Source organism: Diplotaxodon limnothrissa, linkage group LG12 (assembly GCF_057381915.1).
Source record: "Diplotaxodon limnothrissa isolate DT_005_m linkage group LG12, D_limnothrissa_male_GT1.1, whole genome shotgun sequence".
NCBI classification, from domain to species: domain Eukaryota; kingdom Metazoa; phylum Chordata; class Actinopteri; order Cichliformes; family Cichlidae; genus Diplotaxodon; species Diplotaxodon limnothrissa.
This window is the reverse complement of record NC_140607.1, coordinates 25,665,188-25,686,096: the sequence shown is the minus strand read 5'-3', so window position 1 is coordinate 25,686,096 and position 20,909 is coordinate 25,665,188. Positions and strand designations below refer to the sequence as shown.

The 20,909-nt window shown below is 41.0% G+C and overlaps 2 protein-coding genes across 2 annotated transcripts in view; one reads left to right on the top strand and one right to left on the bottom strand.

The window, feature by feature from the left end:
- Window positions 1-8,242, top strand: part of fancc (FA complementation group C) — a 29,872-nt gene extending 21,630 nt beyond the window's left edge. Inside the window, exons 11-14 of the mRNA XM_085368424.1 lie at window positions 1,031-1,130; window positions 4,390-4,564; window positions 5,364-5,576; window positions 8,090-8,242. Coding sequence (XP_085224550.1) covers window positions 1,031-1,130; window positions 4,390-4,564; window positions 5,364-5,576; window positions 8,090-8,242 — 641 coding nt within the window. The remainder of the gene's footprint in view (window positions 1-1,030; window positions 1,131-4,389; window positions 4,565-5,363; window positions 5,577-8,089) is intronic.
- A 2,394-nt stretch (window positions 8,243-10,636) lies between these two features.
- The window catches only part of aopep (aminopeptidase O (putative)), an 89,199-nt gene continuing 78,926 nt past the window's right edge, over window positions 10,637-20,909 (bottom strand). Inside the window, exons 16-18 of the mRNA XM_085367378.1 lie at window positions 19,539-19,625; window positions 19,301-19,449; window positions 10,637-10,685 (exon numbers count right to left, since the gene is read on the bottom strand). Of these exons, the coding sequence (XP_085223504.1) occupies window positions 19,309-19,449; window positions 19,539-19,625 (228 nt within the window). The 3' untranslated portion in view covers window positions 10,637-10,685; window positions 19,301-19,308. The remainder of the gene's footprint in view (window positions 10,686-19,300; window positions 19,450-19,538; window positions 19,626-20,909) is intronic.

Sequence of the window (20,909 nt, the reverse complement as noted above, 5' to 3'; positions counted from 1 at the left end):
TCTACTTTAGTTATTGATGACTTTAGATTTATTAGTTACCTTCCTGCTCCTTTCCTTACCTCAGGCCTGTGATTCTTTGTGTTTCTGTAAAGAGCTCAGCAATAAAGCTCCCTTTGTGAGATTACTTTTGGTCTCTGGAGTCTTGCATCTGGGTCCACTCCCTGTCTACCACACATCCGAACCGTGACACCTGTGGGATGTGGTAGAAAGGGAGAGAACCATCTGTGATTTGAAGCGAAAAATCTGTAGCTATTGTGTGATGCGATCATGTCAATATGGACCAAAATTTCTGAGCGATGTTTGCAGCACCTTGCTGTATCTGTAACACAGAGAATGAAGGCAGTTCTCAGCTCAACACTAGCAAGGTGTACCTAACAGAGTGTCCAGTGAGTGTAAATGTGCAAGATATTTGGAGGATTGTTTATGTATTTTACTAATAAAAAGCTTAACTATTATCTTAGCTAAATATAATTATATTATCTATTTTAATATATGTGAACATGCTTTTTTTCTGGTAATATGATAAGATTTAAAGATTTAACAAATCTAAAACGAGGCTGTCAAAGGTATACAAATATTTATTGGTTTTGGTCCTCTTATCCGTCTATTTCAAACTAAGGGAATAAATTTATCTATGAAGATCTCTTTTTGGATTCAGTGAAACTGCTGTGCCATTTTTGCTGTATTTTGACTTTCAATAGACCAAATAATTTTCCCGTAAATGTAGAAAATAGCTGGCAGATGAATCAATAATTAATATAATTGCTGGTTGCAGCAGTTTGCGGTGTTATGGGGAATTAAATGTTGGAGTCACATTTTGATTCTTGGGTTATTGTAGTGCTACATTTACCACACACATATTTCAGTAATATAACTTTTCTAATAATAATAATAAACTTATTTTTCATTATTCTTGAATGGTTAGTTCAAGATTGACTTAATAGTTAGCTTTGGATCAGTGGATTGTAAGAAGCGATTATTTGTGCAACAAGCCATCATTATGTCATTAAATCTGAATCTGTTCTTGCAGAGATGCCTCAGGGGGCTTGGAGAAATCACCTGAACTGGCTGAGCAGCTCATTACAGAGACTGACAGAGGAGGAAGAGGAGGGAGACGGCAGAAGCACCAGGTTAGAGTGAGAATGGCTCGCGGAGAGAATGTGTTAATGTGTGCCTGCTTCCACCACCCTACTGAATGCCTGTGCGGTGTTCTTATTTCCATTAGCTCTTGTTGAGGGGGTGGTTAGTCAGATATTTTTCCCTTGCCTCACAGTACAGAGGTCCTGGAGGAGTGCGTAGCTTCTCCAAGCATTCATTAGAGGCTATTAGCTTAGGAAAGAGAGAACTGTGGAGAATACAAGTGAGTGGGAAAATGAGTGGAGAAGAAGTGGATAGAGTAGAAAAAAGATATAACGAAACAGAGAAAAGTAGACTATTTAGTCTGGGATTCATGAAAAAAGAGAATAGGGGTTTCTGATTAAAAGAACATCAACTAGGTGATGTCGTGGAGATGGAGACGGATGACTTGATGCCCTTCAGCTGCGGTTTTTAACAGGGCCCATTATCCCCACTGTCGCCTCATTCTGGAGTTGAGTGCAAAATTCCCAAAACATTGTTCGGAGCCAGCGGTGGGAAAGTAGTGTGTTGTGTTGCTCCAAGCAAAGTTGCAGCTGCCAAGGCCCTGCAGAGGGCTGCTGCTGTTCCTATTTGGAAGCCAAGTGGAGAGAGGGAAGATGAGGAGGAGAGCTCTAATGATGGTATTAGGGAAATCTGAGAACGAGATCCTTATCGCTCTTCTGACTTGAAGTCATTCTTGCTGTTGCAGCTGTGAAGCTCTGTTCGCTCTGTTGTACCACTTTGTCTGCCCAAATCTCAATTTCTTTGCCAATATTTCTTCTTTCTCTTTTTACTTTTAGATTTACGGTTCTCATTTTTTATAAAACATTAATCTAACGAGAAGCAGCTTGCCTACAATATGAACTTGTCTACGAATGATGAGAAAATACAGAGAATATTGATACCTTTCAAGATCATAACCATCAGCTGATTGGTTTGGACATCAAAGGACATCAGACCTTGTTGCTAATTACGCAGAGCCCATCACGAATCGTGATGGCTGAATGAAGGTTTTCTAGTTTTGTACAAATGTAGTAGTTTGAGGTGTTGTTTATGCTCATCAATAGATCAGACAATGACTTAGATCTGCATCATCTGCATTTAAGTCGCTTTGATCTTCCATTGATCCTGTCAATGGGGGTGTGCTAATTTCCATGGCAGGGACTCAGTTGTGGTTCATTCATAAAGTCCTAATGAGTCAGTTGACAGCCTGCTATCAGAGTTTTTTTTCTGCTCTACACTGAACACCAGATTGTTTTAGTATAATTTTGCTCAGTTGCCATCTCAGTTTGACAGCATGTATTTAAAACAACAACAACAAACAAACCATCTTCTCTTCTTTATGGCCACTTTTTTTCAATGTTTGGAAAGCAGCCTGGGTATAAATTGTTAGGCTGACAGTCAGCAGTTGTATTTTCCACCAGGACTTTGGGGAAGGCTTTGTAGAGGGGAAAGTTGTACATATTCACACAAATACCTCGGAAAAACTGAGACTAAGTTGTAGATTAAGTGCCAAGCTATTAACAAACTGAACCAGACCACCCAAATTACCTTAACTGGATCAGCAGCTCCTGTGGAAGACTGTACTTCCCCAGTTGTCTCAGGAAGTACATCCTCTGCTGGGTCTTTTTGAGGATGGAGTTGATGTTGGTCTCCCACTTCAGGTCCTGGGAGATGGTTGTACCCAGGAACTTGAAGATCTTCACAGTCGACACAGGGCTGTCTGATATGGTGAGGGGGAGCAGAGTTGAGGGATGTCTCCTGAAGTCCACTGTCATCTCTACAGTCTTAAGAGTGTTCAGCTCCAGATTGTGCTGACTGCACCAGAGTACCAGCCGCTCAACTTCTTGCCGGTATGCAGACTCATCACCATCTTGAATGAGGCCAATGACAGTGGTGTCATCTGCAAACTTTAGGAGTTTGACAGCTGAGTTCTTGGAGGTGCAGTTGTTAGTGTAGAGGGAGAACAGTAGTGGTGAGAGGACACATCCTTGAGGGGCACCAATACTGAGGGACCGGGTTTCAGAGGTGATCTCCCCCAGCCTCACTTGTTGCTTTCTGTCTGTCAGGAAGCTGGTGATCCACTGACAGGTAGCTGGTGACACGCTGAGCTGGGAGAGTTTGGAGGAAAGAAGTTCAGGCACAATGGTGTTAAAAGCCGAACTAAAGTCCACAAACAGGACCCTGGCATAAGTTCCCGGGCGGTCAAGGTGTTGCAGGATGTAATGCAGCTCCATGTTCACTGCATCATCCACCGACCTGTTTGCCCAGTAGGCAAACTGCAGAGGGTCCAGCTGGTGGCCTGTAATGTCTTTCAGGTGGGCTAACACCAGTCGTTCGAAGGATTTCATGACCACAGATGTTGACATAGTTGACATAATCAGTCATGAATTTTTAAGCATAAATGACCAGCATGTAGGATTTATTGGCATCTTGCAGTTTGGTTGCAGATTGCAAGCAACTAAATACTCTTCCGTCACTCCTCCCTTTCCAAGAGTGAAGCTAAGCCACACAGGAAAGCTCTCTCTATATATATATATCCAGTTGGTGCTCTGTCCACTTTGGGCTCCTGTAGACATATTGCTGGCACAACATGGTCTACTTGATGGAAGAGGTTTTTTTTTTTAGCTTACAAAAAAAAAAAAAAATAAATAATAATAATGGATTGGATTTATATAGCACTTTTCAAGGCACCCAAAGCGCTTTACAATACCACTATTCATTCACTCTCACATTCATACACTGGTGGAGGCAAGCTACAGTTGTAGCCACAGCTGCCCTGGGGCAGACTGACAGAAGCGAGGCTGCCATATCGCGCCATCGGCCCCTCTGGCCAACACCAGTAGGCGGTAGGGTAAAGTGTCTTGCCCAGGGACACAACGACCAGGACAGAGAGCCCAGGGATCGAACCGGCGACCTTCCGGTTACAGATGCGATTCCCAACCCCCTGAGCCACGGTTGCCCCAAAAAAACTTCTACTTACAGGTGATTATACACTAATTTAAACATAATCGTGAATCCTATACTTCTTCTAAGCTACAATTCCCCCTAAATCCTACAAACTGTTGGTTTAATATAACTGATGGTGTTTGCTATTGAATTATTCATTTTTTTAAAAAGAAATTGTACCCTGTGAGGTATGTGTTCATATAATATATGTTCTCTCATGTGGTACAGTGTCTTTTCGGTAACAAATCACTTCCCAATGATACCCACTGTTCATGAAGGGTTCTACTTCTGCTGTTAAATGCTGCTTCTCCTAATGTCCTGCAGGGGGCACCACAACGTGTTTGAGGCCTGGTTCCTGCTGGTTCAGTGTGCCCACTGGGTACAGGTGGCTGTCCAGCTGCTGGTCACATCTGGGACTGAAGATGGTGATCCCTTTCTGTGGCTGTTGATATTCTACCACTACCCCACCAAGAGGTGGCACCACAGAGCTTCACAGCTGGTGAGTTTGTTTGTTTTTTGCATAAATCATTTTAATCTAGTTATATGAAATCCAAAATTTTCCACTTAAATAATTGCTTAGTAAGTGTTGAACTGATCGATGCAGATATTTCTGCCCCGTCATTATAAACTAAGAAGGCAACCGGGGATCTTCTTAAATAGACTTTGTTTGAAAACCAGTTTGTTCCAACTATTTCTCTTCTTTTACCAACACTGCGGCAGCTAAGTGCTTCAGCATAACTCGGCAACATAACATCGGGGATAGTCTGTTATTTGCAGGTCTGTTGTTGTTGAAAGCAAAAGAAACAATACAGAGGGGCAAAAAACGGAATAACACATTAATGAATTAATTATGGATGACCCCTAACTGAGAGGGAGGGAGTGAGACAGTGGTGAAGAGAGGGAGAGAGATATAGATGAGAGGGCTGGGTGGAAAGGGTGATGTAGTATTGATTTCTCAGTGAGTGTCTGGGCCAGCTTTGCCTGAGTTTTACCTCTCTGTCTCTTGCTTGTCCGCCTCCCATCATAACCCTTGGAGACTCCACCATCTCCTCTACTACAGTTGTACGTTCTTCTCTGCTAGGCTTTCTTGTTGTCTCATTTTTGAATTAGCAGTCTGTTTGTCATTTATTTTTTTACATGAAAGACACCAGAAGACCCGTTAAATCTGACTTGGTTGAAATTGAGCATGCTCTCTTTCTTTCTTTTTTTCTTTCTTTCTTTCTTACTTTCTTTCTTTCTGTCTTTCTTTCTTTCTGTCTTTCTTTCTTTCCTTTCTTTTTAAACATCTTTCCCACCAGGCACGGGCCAAAGAAGCTTGGAACCACATACGCACTCTTTTCTCAGGCGCAGCTCATCCTCTTCCCAGCGACCGCCTGCAGTCACTGGGCACGCTGGTTTCACCACAACCTGAGCAGCAATCATTTGCTCCATCATTGACTGTCAGCCTTTTGGTTAATGTTGCCGTTTTCTGCCAGCTACCACCAAGTGGCTCGGCAGAGGTTTTACAGGCGGTGAGGAAAACTGTTTCTCTTCTGTCATTTTCAGATTATTGTTCCATCCAGTTCTTATTAAATGCAAAGCTCAGTATGCATAATGCTTGAAATGCTGGACCTTAGATACAAGCTACTGACAAAGAAATGCTTCAAAGGGTCCATTTTATAGAGAAAGATGTTAATCATTTCGGCCCTCCTTTCATGCTGTATGCAAGGTTTGATCTGAATGTTCTGCAAATGAAATCCATTTAAATCAGGAAACATACATAATTAAAACCTGGCTAGTTTTCCCCTCAAGGTTGTGTCCTTGGGACACCTATAGACTACTTCCACACCCTCTGCTAGTTTTCAGAAGGTTGACCAGTCAAACTCGTGCAAGCTCCTGTGTCAAACTGGCCCAACGTCCATGTCCAAGGTCATTGCAGTAATGATAATTAGGTCTCAGGGATAGGTGGAAGGGTCCAGGAATTACTGGCTACACCAGCACAGTCTTAGCCCACCACCCATTCAAGCTGATGGGTGAACATTTTGACACACTGGATCATCTCAGATACATAAGTACGAGTGCAAATGATTGGTCTGAAAGAAGGTGGTGGTCCATAGAAACTATTTTATGTTGACAGCTGTTTTTTAAATGTGACTTTCTTTAACTCATTCACTCACACAGACACACACAAAAAGTAGGTACACCAGCACTTTGCATAACCTACTGGGTTGGAGGGTTCAGTGTCCTGCACCGGTCTTTTTTTCTACAATTTCATTGTACATGTACAGTGACAGTAAAGTGCTTTTCTATTCTAATCTATTCTTGGACATTTGGACAGGTTGAAACATGGATCAGATGCAGCCATCTGAGAATATTTCTCAATTCTCTTTTTGACAAAGTCAATCCTGTGGCAGGTCTTTAAAGCCTCTAAAACATATATGAAGTCTGTCATCTTTATTATGCTTTAAAAGTGTAAAGTTTGGAGAAATGTGACATGTAATTCCCAATAGCAATACCAACACTTTGGGAATGTGAATCATTCCTAGTATTTAATGCCTTTCAATCCCGATCACAGATCTGAGTGCGTTTTGTATAAAAATTGGCAAATACTTATTTCAAAAGCTTGCCTTACACTATTAACTATTAGAAAATGTTATATGTTTAGAAAATATTTATTTTTAAAATTATTTTCTTTTTTTAAGCACAAATACCCTAAAACACCCCCGTTCATTCAAGTTCAAGTTCATTTGCTAATATAAGTCATTAAAAAACACAAACTTGTTCATTACTGTTGTACAGCCTTAATAGTAATATTCTACATTAGATGTTTTTCCCCCTATTAATACATTTTTATATATATATATATATATATATATATATATATATATATATATATATATTTATTTATTTTTTTTTACGTTTAAAGTCTGAAATAAAATAAATTGTCCCACATTTGTCCGTCCGTCCTGTTACTCTTACCAGTCTTTTTGGATAGCTCCCCTCTATTGGTCTGCTAGTTACATGACTTACAGTAAGTTGTATTAGTGTTTTGGAGGGAAATCCTCTATAAAAGCCAGAGTAAACATCAATCTTTCATCAACCGTTTCCCCCCCATGTTTCAGAATGGTTCACAGATGCGTTAAAGCATAACCTGTTCACCCTGTTACCCTTATTTACAGTGTAAACAGATATTCTTTTGTAATTCCGATCACATGGTTCATAAACATGTTAAAAATAATGTTTATGGTCTTCATTTGCTAGCCTGTTGTGCATCACATGAGGAATAATGGTTGATTTAAGAATAAAACGTCCACCCTGTTACTGCTTTCCACAATAAGAGGGTGGATACACAGTAATGGGCAGGTAGATCATTGGTGTGATATGTACATTTCTGTGTGTATTTGAAATGTATTCAAAACCATGAGGTGAAAAGCTGTTTAGTTTGAATAATCTTTTTCCATATTTTCGTATCTAAACCCCAAAACATCTTAGGCAGCAACACTGTCCATGTAAAGGAAGAATATTAAAAATTAGGTTTGCTAATTGGAGATAAAATAAACTGACATGATTGTATTTCTATTTTTTATATTATACCTTGTATATAAAATAAAACTTATAACAAAGTCAAAATGTATAAATGGCAGTGGTTGCTGTAGCTGTTGTCATGATTAAAATAAGCAAGCATGACGTGAGGCTTTATTTTGAAGTACTTGTACGTTATCATTTCTTTGCTTAACTAAAAAGTTATTTTAGTATTTCATTTTTATGTGTCTCATATGCATCAAATCTAATGATGTAACATGTACTTTAACTTACGTGTGAATGTGGGAAACACAAGATTTTTCTACACGTTCCAATATTAAGAATTATCTGGTGTCATATTATAAACGTGAAGTCAGGTTTCTTTATGATTATGCCCATGAGACGAGATTTGGTTTTTCTGGTGATGATTTTTGGCCCAGTCACGGCAATAACTGTTTTGTGTGTGTGTGTGTGTGTGTGTGTGTGTGTGTGTGTGTGTGTGTGTGTGTGTGTGTCAGTCCAGGTGGTGGATCAGTCTGGTCTGCTTGATGAAGCAGCATGTGTTCTCAGCTCACTGGAGCTCAGACTAAACGAAGGATGCTGTTTATCAAGAGACACAGTTCATCTAAGGATCAAGGAACTTCAAAAGACGATAACGCAAATGCATTCAGAGTGAGCAATAGGCACACACGCACAATTACATACCAAATTGTACAAAACCACGCAACTGTGAGCTCATCCCTGGGCTTTTAGCTCGTTTGCAGAATAACAAATAGCCATGCTCTCTTGTTGATATACCGTGGAGCGGTGACAGGACTGTGTCAAAACAACGGAGCCAGGTCACAGACATACGCACACAACAAACAACTGCCGAGGCCCACAAGGACACTCTGCGTGACAGATCACGCTGCATAGCAGCAGCAGCTCGTACGACGTGTCAGTCCTCCCACTCTCATAATTGCCTCACAATATAAATCCTTCATGCTACACATGCCGACTGTAAGACGTAGGTTTGTGGGGAGGAAAGCCAAACGCCAGTTATCGTCGTGTAATTACTGTTTCTGGCTTGAAAAACATGCTCCAACAGTGCTGAGTGTATGATAAATGTAAATGATTAATGTCACTCATGCAGATATTTCTGTATGTACTTGTACTGTATGTAAATAGCTTTATTGTTTGTAAAGCTCAAGGTCTAGGTCACATTTGATTTAAAACTGGAAGCAAACGGTGCTTTTAGATTACACTTACTGTTACTACTAGCTGACTGCTGGAGTTGGATAGAATGTAAACAAATACATGTGCATGTATTTATGCAAACTATGCATGTATAGTTTGTAGAATAATTAATTTTTGGCTTCTTTCATTATTCAGGAAATAGTTTTTGTTGTATGATGCATCATTCAAATGAAAAATTAGTGATTTCTGGAATTTGTGCGCTTAAAAATGTCATTGAACCATTAAGTATTAGCAGAACATTAGTGCTGCGCTGTTTTTTGTTATTTTTATGCTCTGGATTTGTGAAACAAAAGATATACATCCTCATATTAATCAATTAAATGCACTTGTTATGAAACACCTTATTATAAGTCTCCTCGCCTTCTTATCCTCTGCATGTCATAGTGGGACATAAGACCACATCAAGTTCCCTCCACGCTGAGCTTCCCTCCAGGTGTAGCCCATCTCCTGTAGCTCTGCCGCAACATTTCTCCTCCAGGTGGTATGGAGTCTGCCCGGCTGTAATAAGTGTCTCGGATATGTAATTTACATATAAAATCAGTGTAACATCCACGAGTGCCTGACTAATCTTCAGCTTTTCTCTGTTTTGTCTCTAAAACAAAAGCTGTACACGGATTTTTAACAAAACATCATTTTATTTTAACATAAACAGCAAATACAAAAAAATCAATTATACACAAACAGGTTTGCCGTTAGTATCTGCAGAGCAGCACATGTAGAAATGCCCTGAGAGTTGCCTGTTTCAATACAGGAAAAAAACCCGAAAAAACTCGAAAAACATTACTCACCTCAAAGAATTTCCAGTCTAAACTCCAAAGAACCGAATCGTGACTTTAGACTAAACAGACTCACACTTACACACACACCTACACAAACAGACACTAACAGCAGCTCAGCTTGGATGAACATGCAGTGACTTTTCCTTGAAATATGTTTTGTTTTGTTTTTTACATAATTACATTATTTCTTTTCTATTTTCTCTTTCCACACCAACAATACAACATCTCATAATGAACAGATTGTATAGTTATGGGTTACAATTCACTTTTCAATTCACTTTTTTTCCTACATTTAAATAGGAGAATGAAATTGGATTAACTGACTGGTGGGAAATCAGCAAACAGTCAAAAATTGAGCCAAATTTGACGGATGAGGTTAAACGTTGTCCGTACAAATATTTTGTGTGTAACTGAGTCATCTAAAGCTGTTAATCAATTTATTCATTAACCAAATATATTAAAATGTGCAGAACTTTCCATTTTACTGGTTAACAATTTCCAGTCACTGGCATTGTACATTAACCCTCTGAGATCCAAGTTGCAATTAGTTCTAAAAAGCACGCCACTTCCAAAGATGCATAAATGCATTGAGTTGCTGTCATATGATTGGCTGATCAGAAATCTGCTTTTAGAAGCAGTTGAATGGGTGATCCTAACAAAGTGGCTGTCTTGGCAATCATGGAATAAAGACAATAGAGACTCTATACAGACCCATCACACATTATGTCTTATTTTACACAAATATCTGTTTCTTTTTTCATATGAGGGGATCGGGATTAACACCTTTGATGACTCAGTCCTCAGAGGGTTAATAAAATATGAATAATTACTTCAGCTGACCAGCAAGTATACCAGCATTCAAGCCTCCGGCTGACTAATTGTGCACATATCTAGCACATACCAGCTATTTCTTAGACTTGAATGAACAGAACTGCTGTGCTCCAAACTTTGCCAGTTGGTCTTAGTTGCAGAGCATGAATACAACCCTCTGGTTTTCACACTGCTGAGCTATTCTGCAGCATCCAGGCAAACGAGCAGGTGAGTGCTGGACTCTCGTGCGGCTGCTGTGCCAAACTCCTGTCCCTCCTGTCTGTAGTCAGCAACCTGGAAGAAAATGAAGAATATGTTCACACAGGAGCCTTACAGAACATTTGGTAGATGCTTACAATGCTCTAACGGGTTATCTATGTGGTGTGAAGACAAACACACAATGCAGGTTTTAGTCTAGTCTAAGGAATCCAACGCAGGTGTCATTGGCTAAGATGCAGGACATACAAGTAGAAAATATTTCGATTAAATAAAACATTTTATATCCTAAAAAGACATTTTTCCGTTTGCTCTCAATGTCACCAAGTTCAAAATCCAAAATATTCAACAAAAACAACGACAACAGTACATTTAAAGTGTTAACCAATATCTTTCTGCAGCCAGGTTTACCAAGAAGTCCCAGGCCTATCACACAGATGTTTTTTTTAAAAATACATTTGCTCCCAAATATTTCTTCACCTGTTAATAAAACGATGTAGAGTATTCTCTTAAAAAAATACAATGCATTTAATCTGACTCCAGCGCCCCTGCTGTGTGGAAGCTGCCGTCCCGCCATGGATCGATCGTATTTCTAAACCCCCAAAACTGTTCCATAACTCATATCTTTCATGTGACGTCCGTTTGGTTCTGCTCTGGTGGTGAGTGGACTGGATTCCTGTTCCTGCTGAACTGAGCCAGTGATTCTGTAGGACTGATTATCAGCTCAGTAGGCACAGAAATCCAAGCCCAGATCTCTCGTTCTCACTCCATCTCTCATCAAGTGCTGGCTACGAGCATTGTTTTTTCCCTTTGTAATGAGGCAAAAAGCAATTCCAACTCAGGTAGCATGTCGAGCAGCGTTCCACCCACTTTGCTAAACCCACGAGAAAAACCGTACAGCTGACACTGTTGGATTTCCCCAGCTGTTGAACGTTGCGGCTCGCATGGTTGAAACTTAACAAGTGTCAGCGAGGCCACCGATAGATGGTGGGAGCTGGCACAAATTAAGTGTACATTTTTGACATTCAAAGAAAAAAACTACAAGGGTACTTCGAGTGTCTGATCATAAAAATAGAAATTTTAAACCCATCAAATCCACATTCCACTCCCTGCTTGCGATGAGCATCTGTACTTGGTTCAAACTGCTTATCCTTTGAAATGGAATTCAATGCTTCAACTCCCTGAAATACACTCGATGTTCAACAGCCGATCAGTCGAGTTTCACATGCATGAGGAGAAGAAAATGTGGGCGTTGTGGGGCGAATAAGTTTATTTTCGGTCTCTTTATGCAATGTTGCTTTGTCCTTTGATGTGCAGAGGACCATTTCCTTCCCATTAGAGTGTAATAAATCACCTTTTGGATATGGGCTCTGATGGCAATTCCTCTCTTTTACAGGCCTTTGATGGTCATTATTCTTTTAACAGGCCCTAAATATAGGTCTAAAAATGGCAGGCTCCACATGGCCCTCATTTCTAATTCACACATCTATCCTCGTTTAGCCGCCATTTTCTCGTTGTTAATATAGAGCGCTGTAATGCCTCCTCACGGCTTCCATTCCAAAAAGACTGACCGGTTTTAAAATACATTTTCAACCATCTGTCACTGTTTTGATCAGGGAGCCGTTGGTCCAGAATAGTATAGATTTTCATTACAATTAGCTGGATAAAAAGTGGACTCTGGCACACACTACACCCACATCTGATCAGAGGTTATACTGCAAGTTAAACTATAAAGTCAGATTCACTCTCTGCACATAGCCCAGCTGCACAGCTGATGGGCGCACTTCATTTTGTGGAATTCATTTTTCTGAGATGCGTTTTGTTCACATATTGTTGTATAACCCGTTCAAAATAACTATTTTTTGTGTTATGTGAAGTAGGACTGAGTTTTACTGATCATTCCGTTGGAAGAAGTTGCAAAGGAAAATATAGTCGTCCATGATAAGCTTCATACCGTGCGTGCATTGTTTTTGTATAGCTTATCTTGACTAATTCAGGAACCTTCTCTCAGTCTAAGGAACTTGGAAAGAAAACCTTCTCTCAGCACTCCCCATGATGCTTGAAACAAAGCGTGTGTAACCCAGCTAAGAATTCCTGTTTTTCATGTTATCAGTGGGGGTTTCGCAGGATCACAGCTTTTTTGTTTCTCCCATCTCAGACAAAACAATAAGACGTGTATATCGCCACATTAAATCTACTGGAGGAACTCAATACAGAGAAGGGGAGACCTAAAATATTGGAAAGACCTTGAAATCACTATCAGCGTTTCCATCTTTGAGGCCTCGGTCTTGTTTTCTCTCCACAGCGTGGAAATGTGTGAGAATCTCTTTGCTTTATGGGTCTCTGTATCTCTGCTTCCTCGGGCTGAGATTAGATCAAAAATCAATACATATCAGCCTGGGATGCCCAGACAGCACTTTTGGCTGCCAACGTGATTTTAGGTTTTAAACCTGAGGCACTTAAACTTCTTAAAGGATCATTTTTGAAAAAGGGATTTTATGATGGCCCTGTCAACCTTTTTAAAAGAAGTTACCCAGCTTTACCCCAACATGACTGATAAGTTAAATGAACAGTTATTTGACTTCACACTGATGCCACTCGATATGAAGCCACAGCCAGCAGCATGGTTAACTTATGCCTAATATAAAGAATGAGAACGACGCCGGCGGCATATCAGCAGGGTGTCACTGCGGGTGCTCAGCGGCCGACGGAGACTCCAGGAAGCAACTGCACCTAGCCAAGAAACCGTCTCTCTCATATAATCCCCTGTAAAACCGAAAAGTCAGTTTATAGCAGAGTAAATAAACAAAATGAATGACTCAGCTTTAGAGGATTTCGCAGCCTATCCTCACGCTCCCTTTTCAGGCCTGTGCTGAGTTCAGCTTTGGCTGCTGGCTTCCTATCAAGCAGGCAGTTATGAGAGCGGTATCAAGCCCCGCTTTTGAGTTTGGGCAACGCAATTCACAGAATGTTTACAAAAAAATGTTTACAAAGCAAGACGCCAAATCTAAAACCCATGTTACACGCTAATTCCAAACAGGTTTCTATGCAGTATGTTCACACGGGAAAACTTGAAACATGAAACCGTGCTTCAGGTGAAAGCACGTCTTCAAATGTATCAAATGTCTAAAGTTTTATGGTCACCTGATCGTCACACCTTGAGTGGAGACTTTTAAAAAAGGCTCTGAGGGTTATTAGAAAGGCTTAAATTCATTTTTTTCACCTATAGCCTGCAGGAAGTATTAAGTCAGTGTCTCACAATGGCCTATTAATAGTTTATTTTACATCTGTTCATTTCATCCATCAATTCTGTGCCACTTTTTTGAGTCCAAAGTCTTGATTTCAATCATATTATTGCCTTGTATTATATAGTACTCGAATATGCTGAGGGTGTAGTTAACGCAGCATCGATGGTGATGAGCCTGATGATGGTAGCCGTTGCTTAAGGACTGATGAAATATCTGTCGGCACCATTAAGCACAGTTTGGGTCTCCCCAGACCTCATTAGTACCTCAAGTACACTTTCTCTCCTGAGATACTCTCACCTTCTCTAGAACTATAAAGCGTGCAACTGGCATCATCTGCAGGATTATCTCTTCTACTACGCAACTAAAAGGAGATAGAAGCAGAGGGGTGGAAGTACGGAGCAGGGAGGGAAAGATGAAAGGAGGAGAAAGAACAACAGGCAAAGCAGGAGAGCGAAACGTGGCGCTCATTAGTAATCCTGCGCAGTGTTTTGAATTTGCGAAGGGGGTGCTTGCGTGTTTAATTCTTCTGAGCGAGGTCGTCTCAGTGGAAAGTTTTTCCAGACATGCAAGAGGAGAGCTATTGAGAGCAAAAGCAGTGAGATAAGGGGAAAAAGAAAAGTGAAATGAGATTTTAAACAAATTAAAATAATTTTAAAAAGGTGCAAAAAGATGCAGAACAATCAAGCAATGAGCGGGAAAACGGCTTAAAACAGAGAAGGGGAAGGGAGTGTTGTATAAACACACATTTGATAATTGAAGTAGGAAAATTAGGCCCAACTGTCCACACACGCACGTAACCGCCACTGTAAAAACTTTGTGGCACATTTTTCTTCTCTCTTCCTCCCACACCCATTTGTCGTCTCCTCTTTGTCTCCCTGTCTGGGTCATGCTCTCCTCAGGTGCAGAACTTAGCCACTGTGAACAAAGAGGGAATCAATCACTGTTCACCAATCAGCTAAGCTCTGTGTCTGGCTGGAGAGAGGATACAAAAACCTGTCCGACGTGTACGCGCTCTTACAAAACAGCTGCAGTGATGAGCTCCTTCATCACACTTTCCCCCTTTTTTTCCCTTCTTCTCCTCCAAATCACCAGCTCCTCAAACACAATCACACACTCAGATAATCAAGTCTTCTTTTGTTTGTTTTTTTGTTCCCCCCCCCACAAGTTTCTGGAGGACGAGTGTGTTTATGTATGTGTATAGGAGGGGCTGTGGTTGCCATAGCAGCCGACTGGGTCAAGGCTGTGTGGTAATCCCTGGCAATGTGATTTTATCATAAGTCACAAATCAGCACGCCAGGAACCCTCACAGCCCAGACATGAAAGAACAAGAGCTCCACTCTTATTTTCTCTAGTTACATCCTCAAGTCCAGCTCCAGTCCAATGTGAACCTATAACTGCCTTCAGACTAATATGTATATATATATATATATATATATATATATATATATATATATATATATATGATTTCAGCTTGTTTGTCTCTTTCAGACCTGTAGAACCTTGCTCTCTCTCTCTCTCGTACTATTTCCTTGGTCACCCCTCTCCTCGTCTCCCATTCGCCACGCTCGGCTAACCCGGCGATATGCCCCTCATTAAGCGGATCAAGAGGGATTCCAGAGGCATGTACCGGAGGGGGAAGAAAAGAATGAGGGAGTGAGCAGGGAGGGGGAAAAGAACTTGAAAAAAAGACAGGGAGAGACCACCCTTCTCTTTTTAAGGGTTGTGCTTTTTGGGTTTAGGAACACAGAGCAGGGAGTGAGCCTTGACAGACATGTTGTTTTCAGTTAAAACCCTCTCAGCCCGCCTCAGCCTAATCCCACTGTACTGTGGTCTGCGCGAGGGTGTAAAAGGGTACAGGGAGGAACTGTTCTACTTAAGAAAGGACGACGCTGGAACACAAAGTGAGCAGTAAAACATAAATCCGTCTCCCTACAGTGCGATATGAAAAAGCAGCGGGGAGGTCTGTTCATCCATCATTTTAATTGGTTAGAGATCTGGACCTTAGCTCAGTTGACCGGCGTGATCCGCTGATGTTTATGGAGGCTTGTTTGGGTCAGTCCAATGGGAAGGAACAATAAAAGTTAGAAAATTTGTCTCTAACTGCTTGTTTTCTTCTTCTATTGTTTCTTTTCTTCCTCACTTGTAGTAACAACCCACAGAGTGTCGTGAGGGATTGAATGATGACGAAACAGATCGGTGGGTACAGACAGATAGGCGCTGGACGTGTGCGTGTTGTACGTGTGTGTTAGACAGATTTATCAGGACTGAGCCAGATGCCAAGCACTTGTCGAGAAAGCCTTTCACATCCGGTGCAAATGCATAAAGCTTTCTCGGAGTGTGTGCGTGTGTGAAGATAAAAGCCCGTCTCGGTCATGGCTTAAAATAGGATGTAGTGCTGTAAGTCACTCAGGATGATGTGGACAACTGTTTAGCAGCACCTCGTGATGCATCCTGTGTTGACCGAGGTTGCTGACGCTTCCCCTGACCTTACACTTAGTGTAGCAACAAAGCTACCTGATGTGTGTGAATGAAAGGGTGGGGCATAAAGAAATGTGACTGGGTTTAGCAGTGTTTGTATTTTGCCTTAAAAGTAAATGTCAAATCTGAACAAATAAAAAGCCACCAAAAATCAGCAGCTTCATACTTGAACACTCGAGTTTCGGGTTTTTATTTTGAAACACATGGATTAGAAATCTCAATAAAATAAAATAAATACATAAATAAAAAACATAACTGGAAGATTTTATTTTAACCCTGAATTTGATAAGTGGATGGATGGACTTGCTACTGCTAATTGAAGGCTTTTATTTTGAAAATCCCACACATTTTAGAGCATATCTGTTTTCTTACTGCTTCCTGTCAGTCAGTGTAAGGTCTTTGTGGATGAAACTATTTAAATATGGTGAAAATGTGTGCAATCCCAAGCGGGGCTCTATAATCACGTTGGCTCTATAATCAGATTCAGTCGCTTGGCTGAGACACAGACTGAGAAGTTTTTGCAAAGAAAAACTATCAGAAGTGTCCTCCAATCAGAATGAGAGCAAGAGGAGATTCAAATCTTCCAATCAGATGATGAAATCCAAATAGATCCTAGCTCGTCAGCTATCAGCACCTGTTGACACCTGTGTCAGTTAAGCAGCAGTTGTGTAAAACTTCCCTCAGGGCCACCTCCAGAGAAACAGCTTATGAAGTCAAAACCATAACTCATCAACTTGGTGTAAAAACTGTGAGTGGCCCTCGAGGTGTGTGTGTGTGTGTGTGTGTGTGGGGGGGGGGGGGGTTATTGTTTCTGTATTAAAATGGGTCACTTAGTTTATACTTTTCTCCAAAATTATAATGGATCTCTCTCAATCCATTGGATTGCAATCCCACTAATTAGAAGATTGTTGAGATTTTTAAGCTTTTAACAAGCTATTTAATTTATATTTAATATTTTTTGTTTTAATTTGCTTATTGCTTCCCTCCACTTTCTGCTGCTCATCTGGGGTCGGTCCTAGGGGAACACCGAGGCATTCCCAAGCTAGGCAGGAGATATACTCTCTTCAGCATGTCCTGGGTCTACCCTGGGGTTCTTTCCAGGTAGGACAGAGCACCTCACCCAAGATGCAACCTAATTAGATGCTCCTTCAATTTGGAGTCCCTCCCCAAGGACTGAGCTCCTCACCTTATTTCCTAGGGAGGACGCAGGCACCCTTCTGAGAAAGCTTACTTCCACCGCTTGTATCCACAATCTCATTCTTGCAGTCACTACCCACACAGTTCGTGACCAGGTGAAGCTAAGGGCGTAGATCGACCAGTAAATCGACTGTTTTCTGACTGGCTTCTGATGTCTTTGCTGGAGAGGAAATGCCATGGAGAAAAAGGATCGCTAGTCTAGACTCAAGGAGTAAAGACTTGGCTTCAACACACGGGTCTCGTTCTTTGCCAACCGAGCTATGGGAGCAACCACAGACCATACGGTTTTTAAGAAAACATCTAGTATTAGTTGTAGCCTGACAACACTGACAAGTTCGCTAAAACAGATAAGCTGCTATTTTGAGTAAAAATTGAACAAATTTTCACAAAGAATTACTTTTTCACGATCCAGCTTTTCATGCCTTTTAAAAACAGTAGCAAAATAATATCTTGTGTCCTTGTGGCCATAACTTCAATTCAGTTCAGTTATTTGCACTTTTAAAAGTAAAGCTATAATCTCAGGGTATTTTGCTTGAAAGTTAATAAGATTTTATAACACTATTCATAACATACTACAGCACTCTAATAATATTTTGAAGAATAGTTGGGTTGCTTTACTTCAACTGTCAACCCTAGATCCACTTAATTGCCTCGTCTCATTATTCATTATTAATGTCAGTAATAAGAGGACTGTTATGAAAAGATCAGCAGCTTCAAAGAGCCCTGTCCTCTCTTCTGCTCCTTCTCTTCCTTCTTTCTCTCACTAAACCATTTTTTCCTCTCTCCTTCATTTAGAGTCAGACCAATGCACCCCTCACTGTACGGAGTCATCCAAAAGCCCAGTGGTTGACAGTTGTGGTTCTGCATACACACACACACGTACACGCAGGAGGAATTTCAGGGTCAACAGTATGAAAATGCCTCCACATCGAGTAGAGACCATCCTGAGCCCATCAGAAAATGCTCACTGACCCGTTCCCCCTCTCTCTCATTTTTTTCTGTCTTCCCTCTCATTTGTTTGAGGAACACATTCCCAAATTCCTTCTCTGACAAACACATCCTGACGGCGCTGCTGTGAAACCACGGAAAAGGCCCCATTCTAAGTGTACAAACACACATGTGCATACACACTCAATAAGCTCAGGAAGGAATGTGCAGTAAAAGTAGCCAAGTGACTCAAGTGCGGACTGTCCGCTGGGGTAGATGGAATCAGGATCAATTCAATACAAAGCTTTCTTTTACAGACTCCATTTCAGGCTAGAAGGTCAACTATGAGATAAAGATAGTGGCTTTGTAGCTGAGAAATATTTTAAAACTTCAAAAGATAACAAAGTATTGATTACTGGTTCTTTTTCCCGTGTATGGTTCAAGCAACTCACCAAGCTATTAAAGCATCCTGTTGCAGTCTGAGCTCCAAATAAAAAGCCACCAAATCCCTGAGCGGGTAACTTGTAATCTTATTTTATAAACCTAAGCAAATATAGTTTATATTTCTTATTTGGCTTGTTTGGAGAATTCCCACCATTCTGTGCCAGTGAAAGCCACTAAAATTACGATTAAACCAGAATTCCTCTGAGTTGAGGAGAAACCAATTATGCAATAATGAGAGCAAAAAAAGAAGATGAAAAAGGAAAACTAATTATGCTGTCGGAAAGTTTTCAGTCAGGTTAAATTTATTACATACTTTATCTCAGAACAACAGCATTCATAAAAATAAAAGCCAATATGTTTGACAGCATTTGGAATGAAGAACTGAAAATAAGACATCACCTCTGCTGTTATAGGACCATCTCCTCCACCACTCTGCGTGCCGATTGGTCCATCTCTCCCTGGACTAGTGAGAGGCAGTGACGCGCCAGAGCCTGCTGCTCAGGGTCCTCCTGAACCATCAGCTCCCCGTACAGATACACACCCATGGCCTGGAGCACACATACACAAAAAACTGTTTATTTAGTTTAATTTTTCTCAGGTTGAATCAGATAAAGGCTTCACAGCTGTGCGTATTTACTTGGTCATGAATCAGAAAGTGCTCCACATCTCCGTAAGCCTGAGCGTACGCGTGTTTGACCACAAGTTCACACCAGCGATGTCGGACCTGCAAACCAAGACAGAAGATTGTACACAGTAATGATTTTGAGGAACAACTGACTCCTAAACACATCTTATTGTAGTTTGTTTTTTTTTGCATTCACCACTTTGACAGATATATTTTCCTGCTTGTAGCCAGTGAATTCAAACATGCGATTAACCAAAACAGCTCAAGCTGGGAGCCTGTGGACTGAGTCATCCACAATCGGACGTTTAATATATTTAATATTTAAGAAGACTGAGATGATTTTCTTTCCGAAACAGTCTAAAGTTCAAGTAAAAATTAAAAAGTTTGATTTAATTCCACATGTGCGTGTGTGTCGAGGTGTATTTCTACTGAACGCGTGCATGTGTGCACTTGTGTGCGCATGGAAGCTAACGCTTGGCCTTTCTTCCAGAGGATCAATAGGAGCTCTGTTGCCGCGGTTACAGGAGAGATCAGAGACTGGCTCTGTCCCTGCCTCAGCCATCATCCTTCATCATCTGCTCCGAGCGTGCACGTGAACATGTGCGACCGTGCATGGATCTGCAGCAAGTGCGTGTATGGATATACAGGCAGACACAGATGATAAAAGAGACAGAAGAGCGATTTGAAAAAGGAAATGTGGATGAAAAATGTTTTAAAGAACTGTCGCTACTTTAAAGCCTGACAGTTTCCCCTGGCTGATTTTTTTGTGGGTGTTTCAGTCTTCTCCATAACTATCTCAGCACACTCAGGATGATAAACTGGTCCTTTGGGCAGTACAGTGACCAAGCGTGGGATTTCTGGAGATTGATTCTATTTCAACACCTCAGGCTTTGGGCATTTCTAAAGGAGCAGTACAGATATTCATTTTGAGATAGTGTATTCTAGAAAAGAACCAATAGACTCTACCTTTTTTTTAAGCAGTCACACTCTTAATAGGAGTTTTTGGTTTGCTTGTGCAAATGTGGCCCTGGCCTCCACCTACTTGTGCAGCTTAAGAATGGAGTCGGAGCAATGCTCTATTTACAACCACATTCAAATCCTCACATTACCTCTGCAACAGACTAAATAAAGATGAGTTAAACAGGTCTCAGATGGGGCTTTGAAGTTGCTCTTTCATCCAGATTTTTAAAATCCTTTTCCATTTATTTTCAGCTTTATTCTGGAAGACAGTGAGAATCCCAGAGCAGAAAGCAAATTAAGAGTAATGCTCTTCTACCCCGCACTGGAACGTCTGCGTGCGTCTGCATTGGTGGGTGTGCGTGCATGAGCGTGTACAGCATGTGTAGCCTCTGGTGCCAGCCCTGCCCTTCTGGCCTGCGTAGC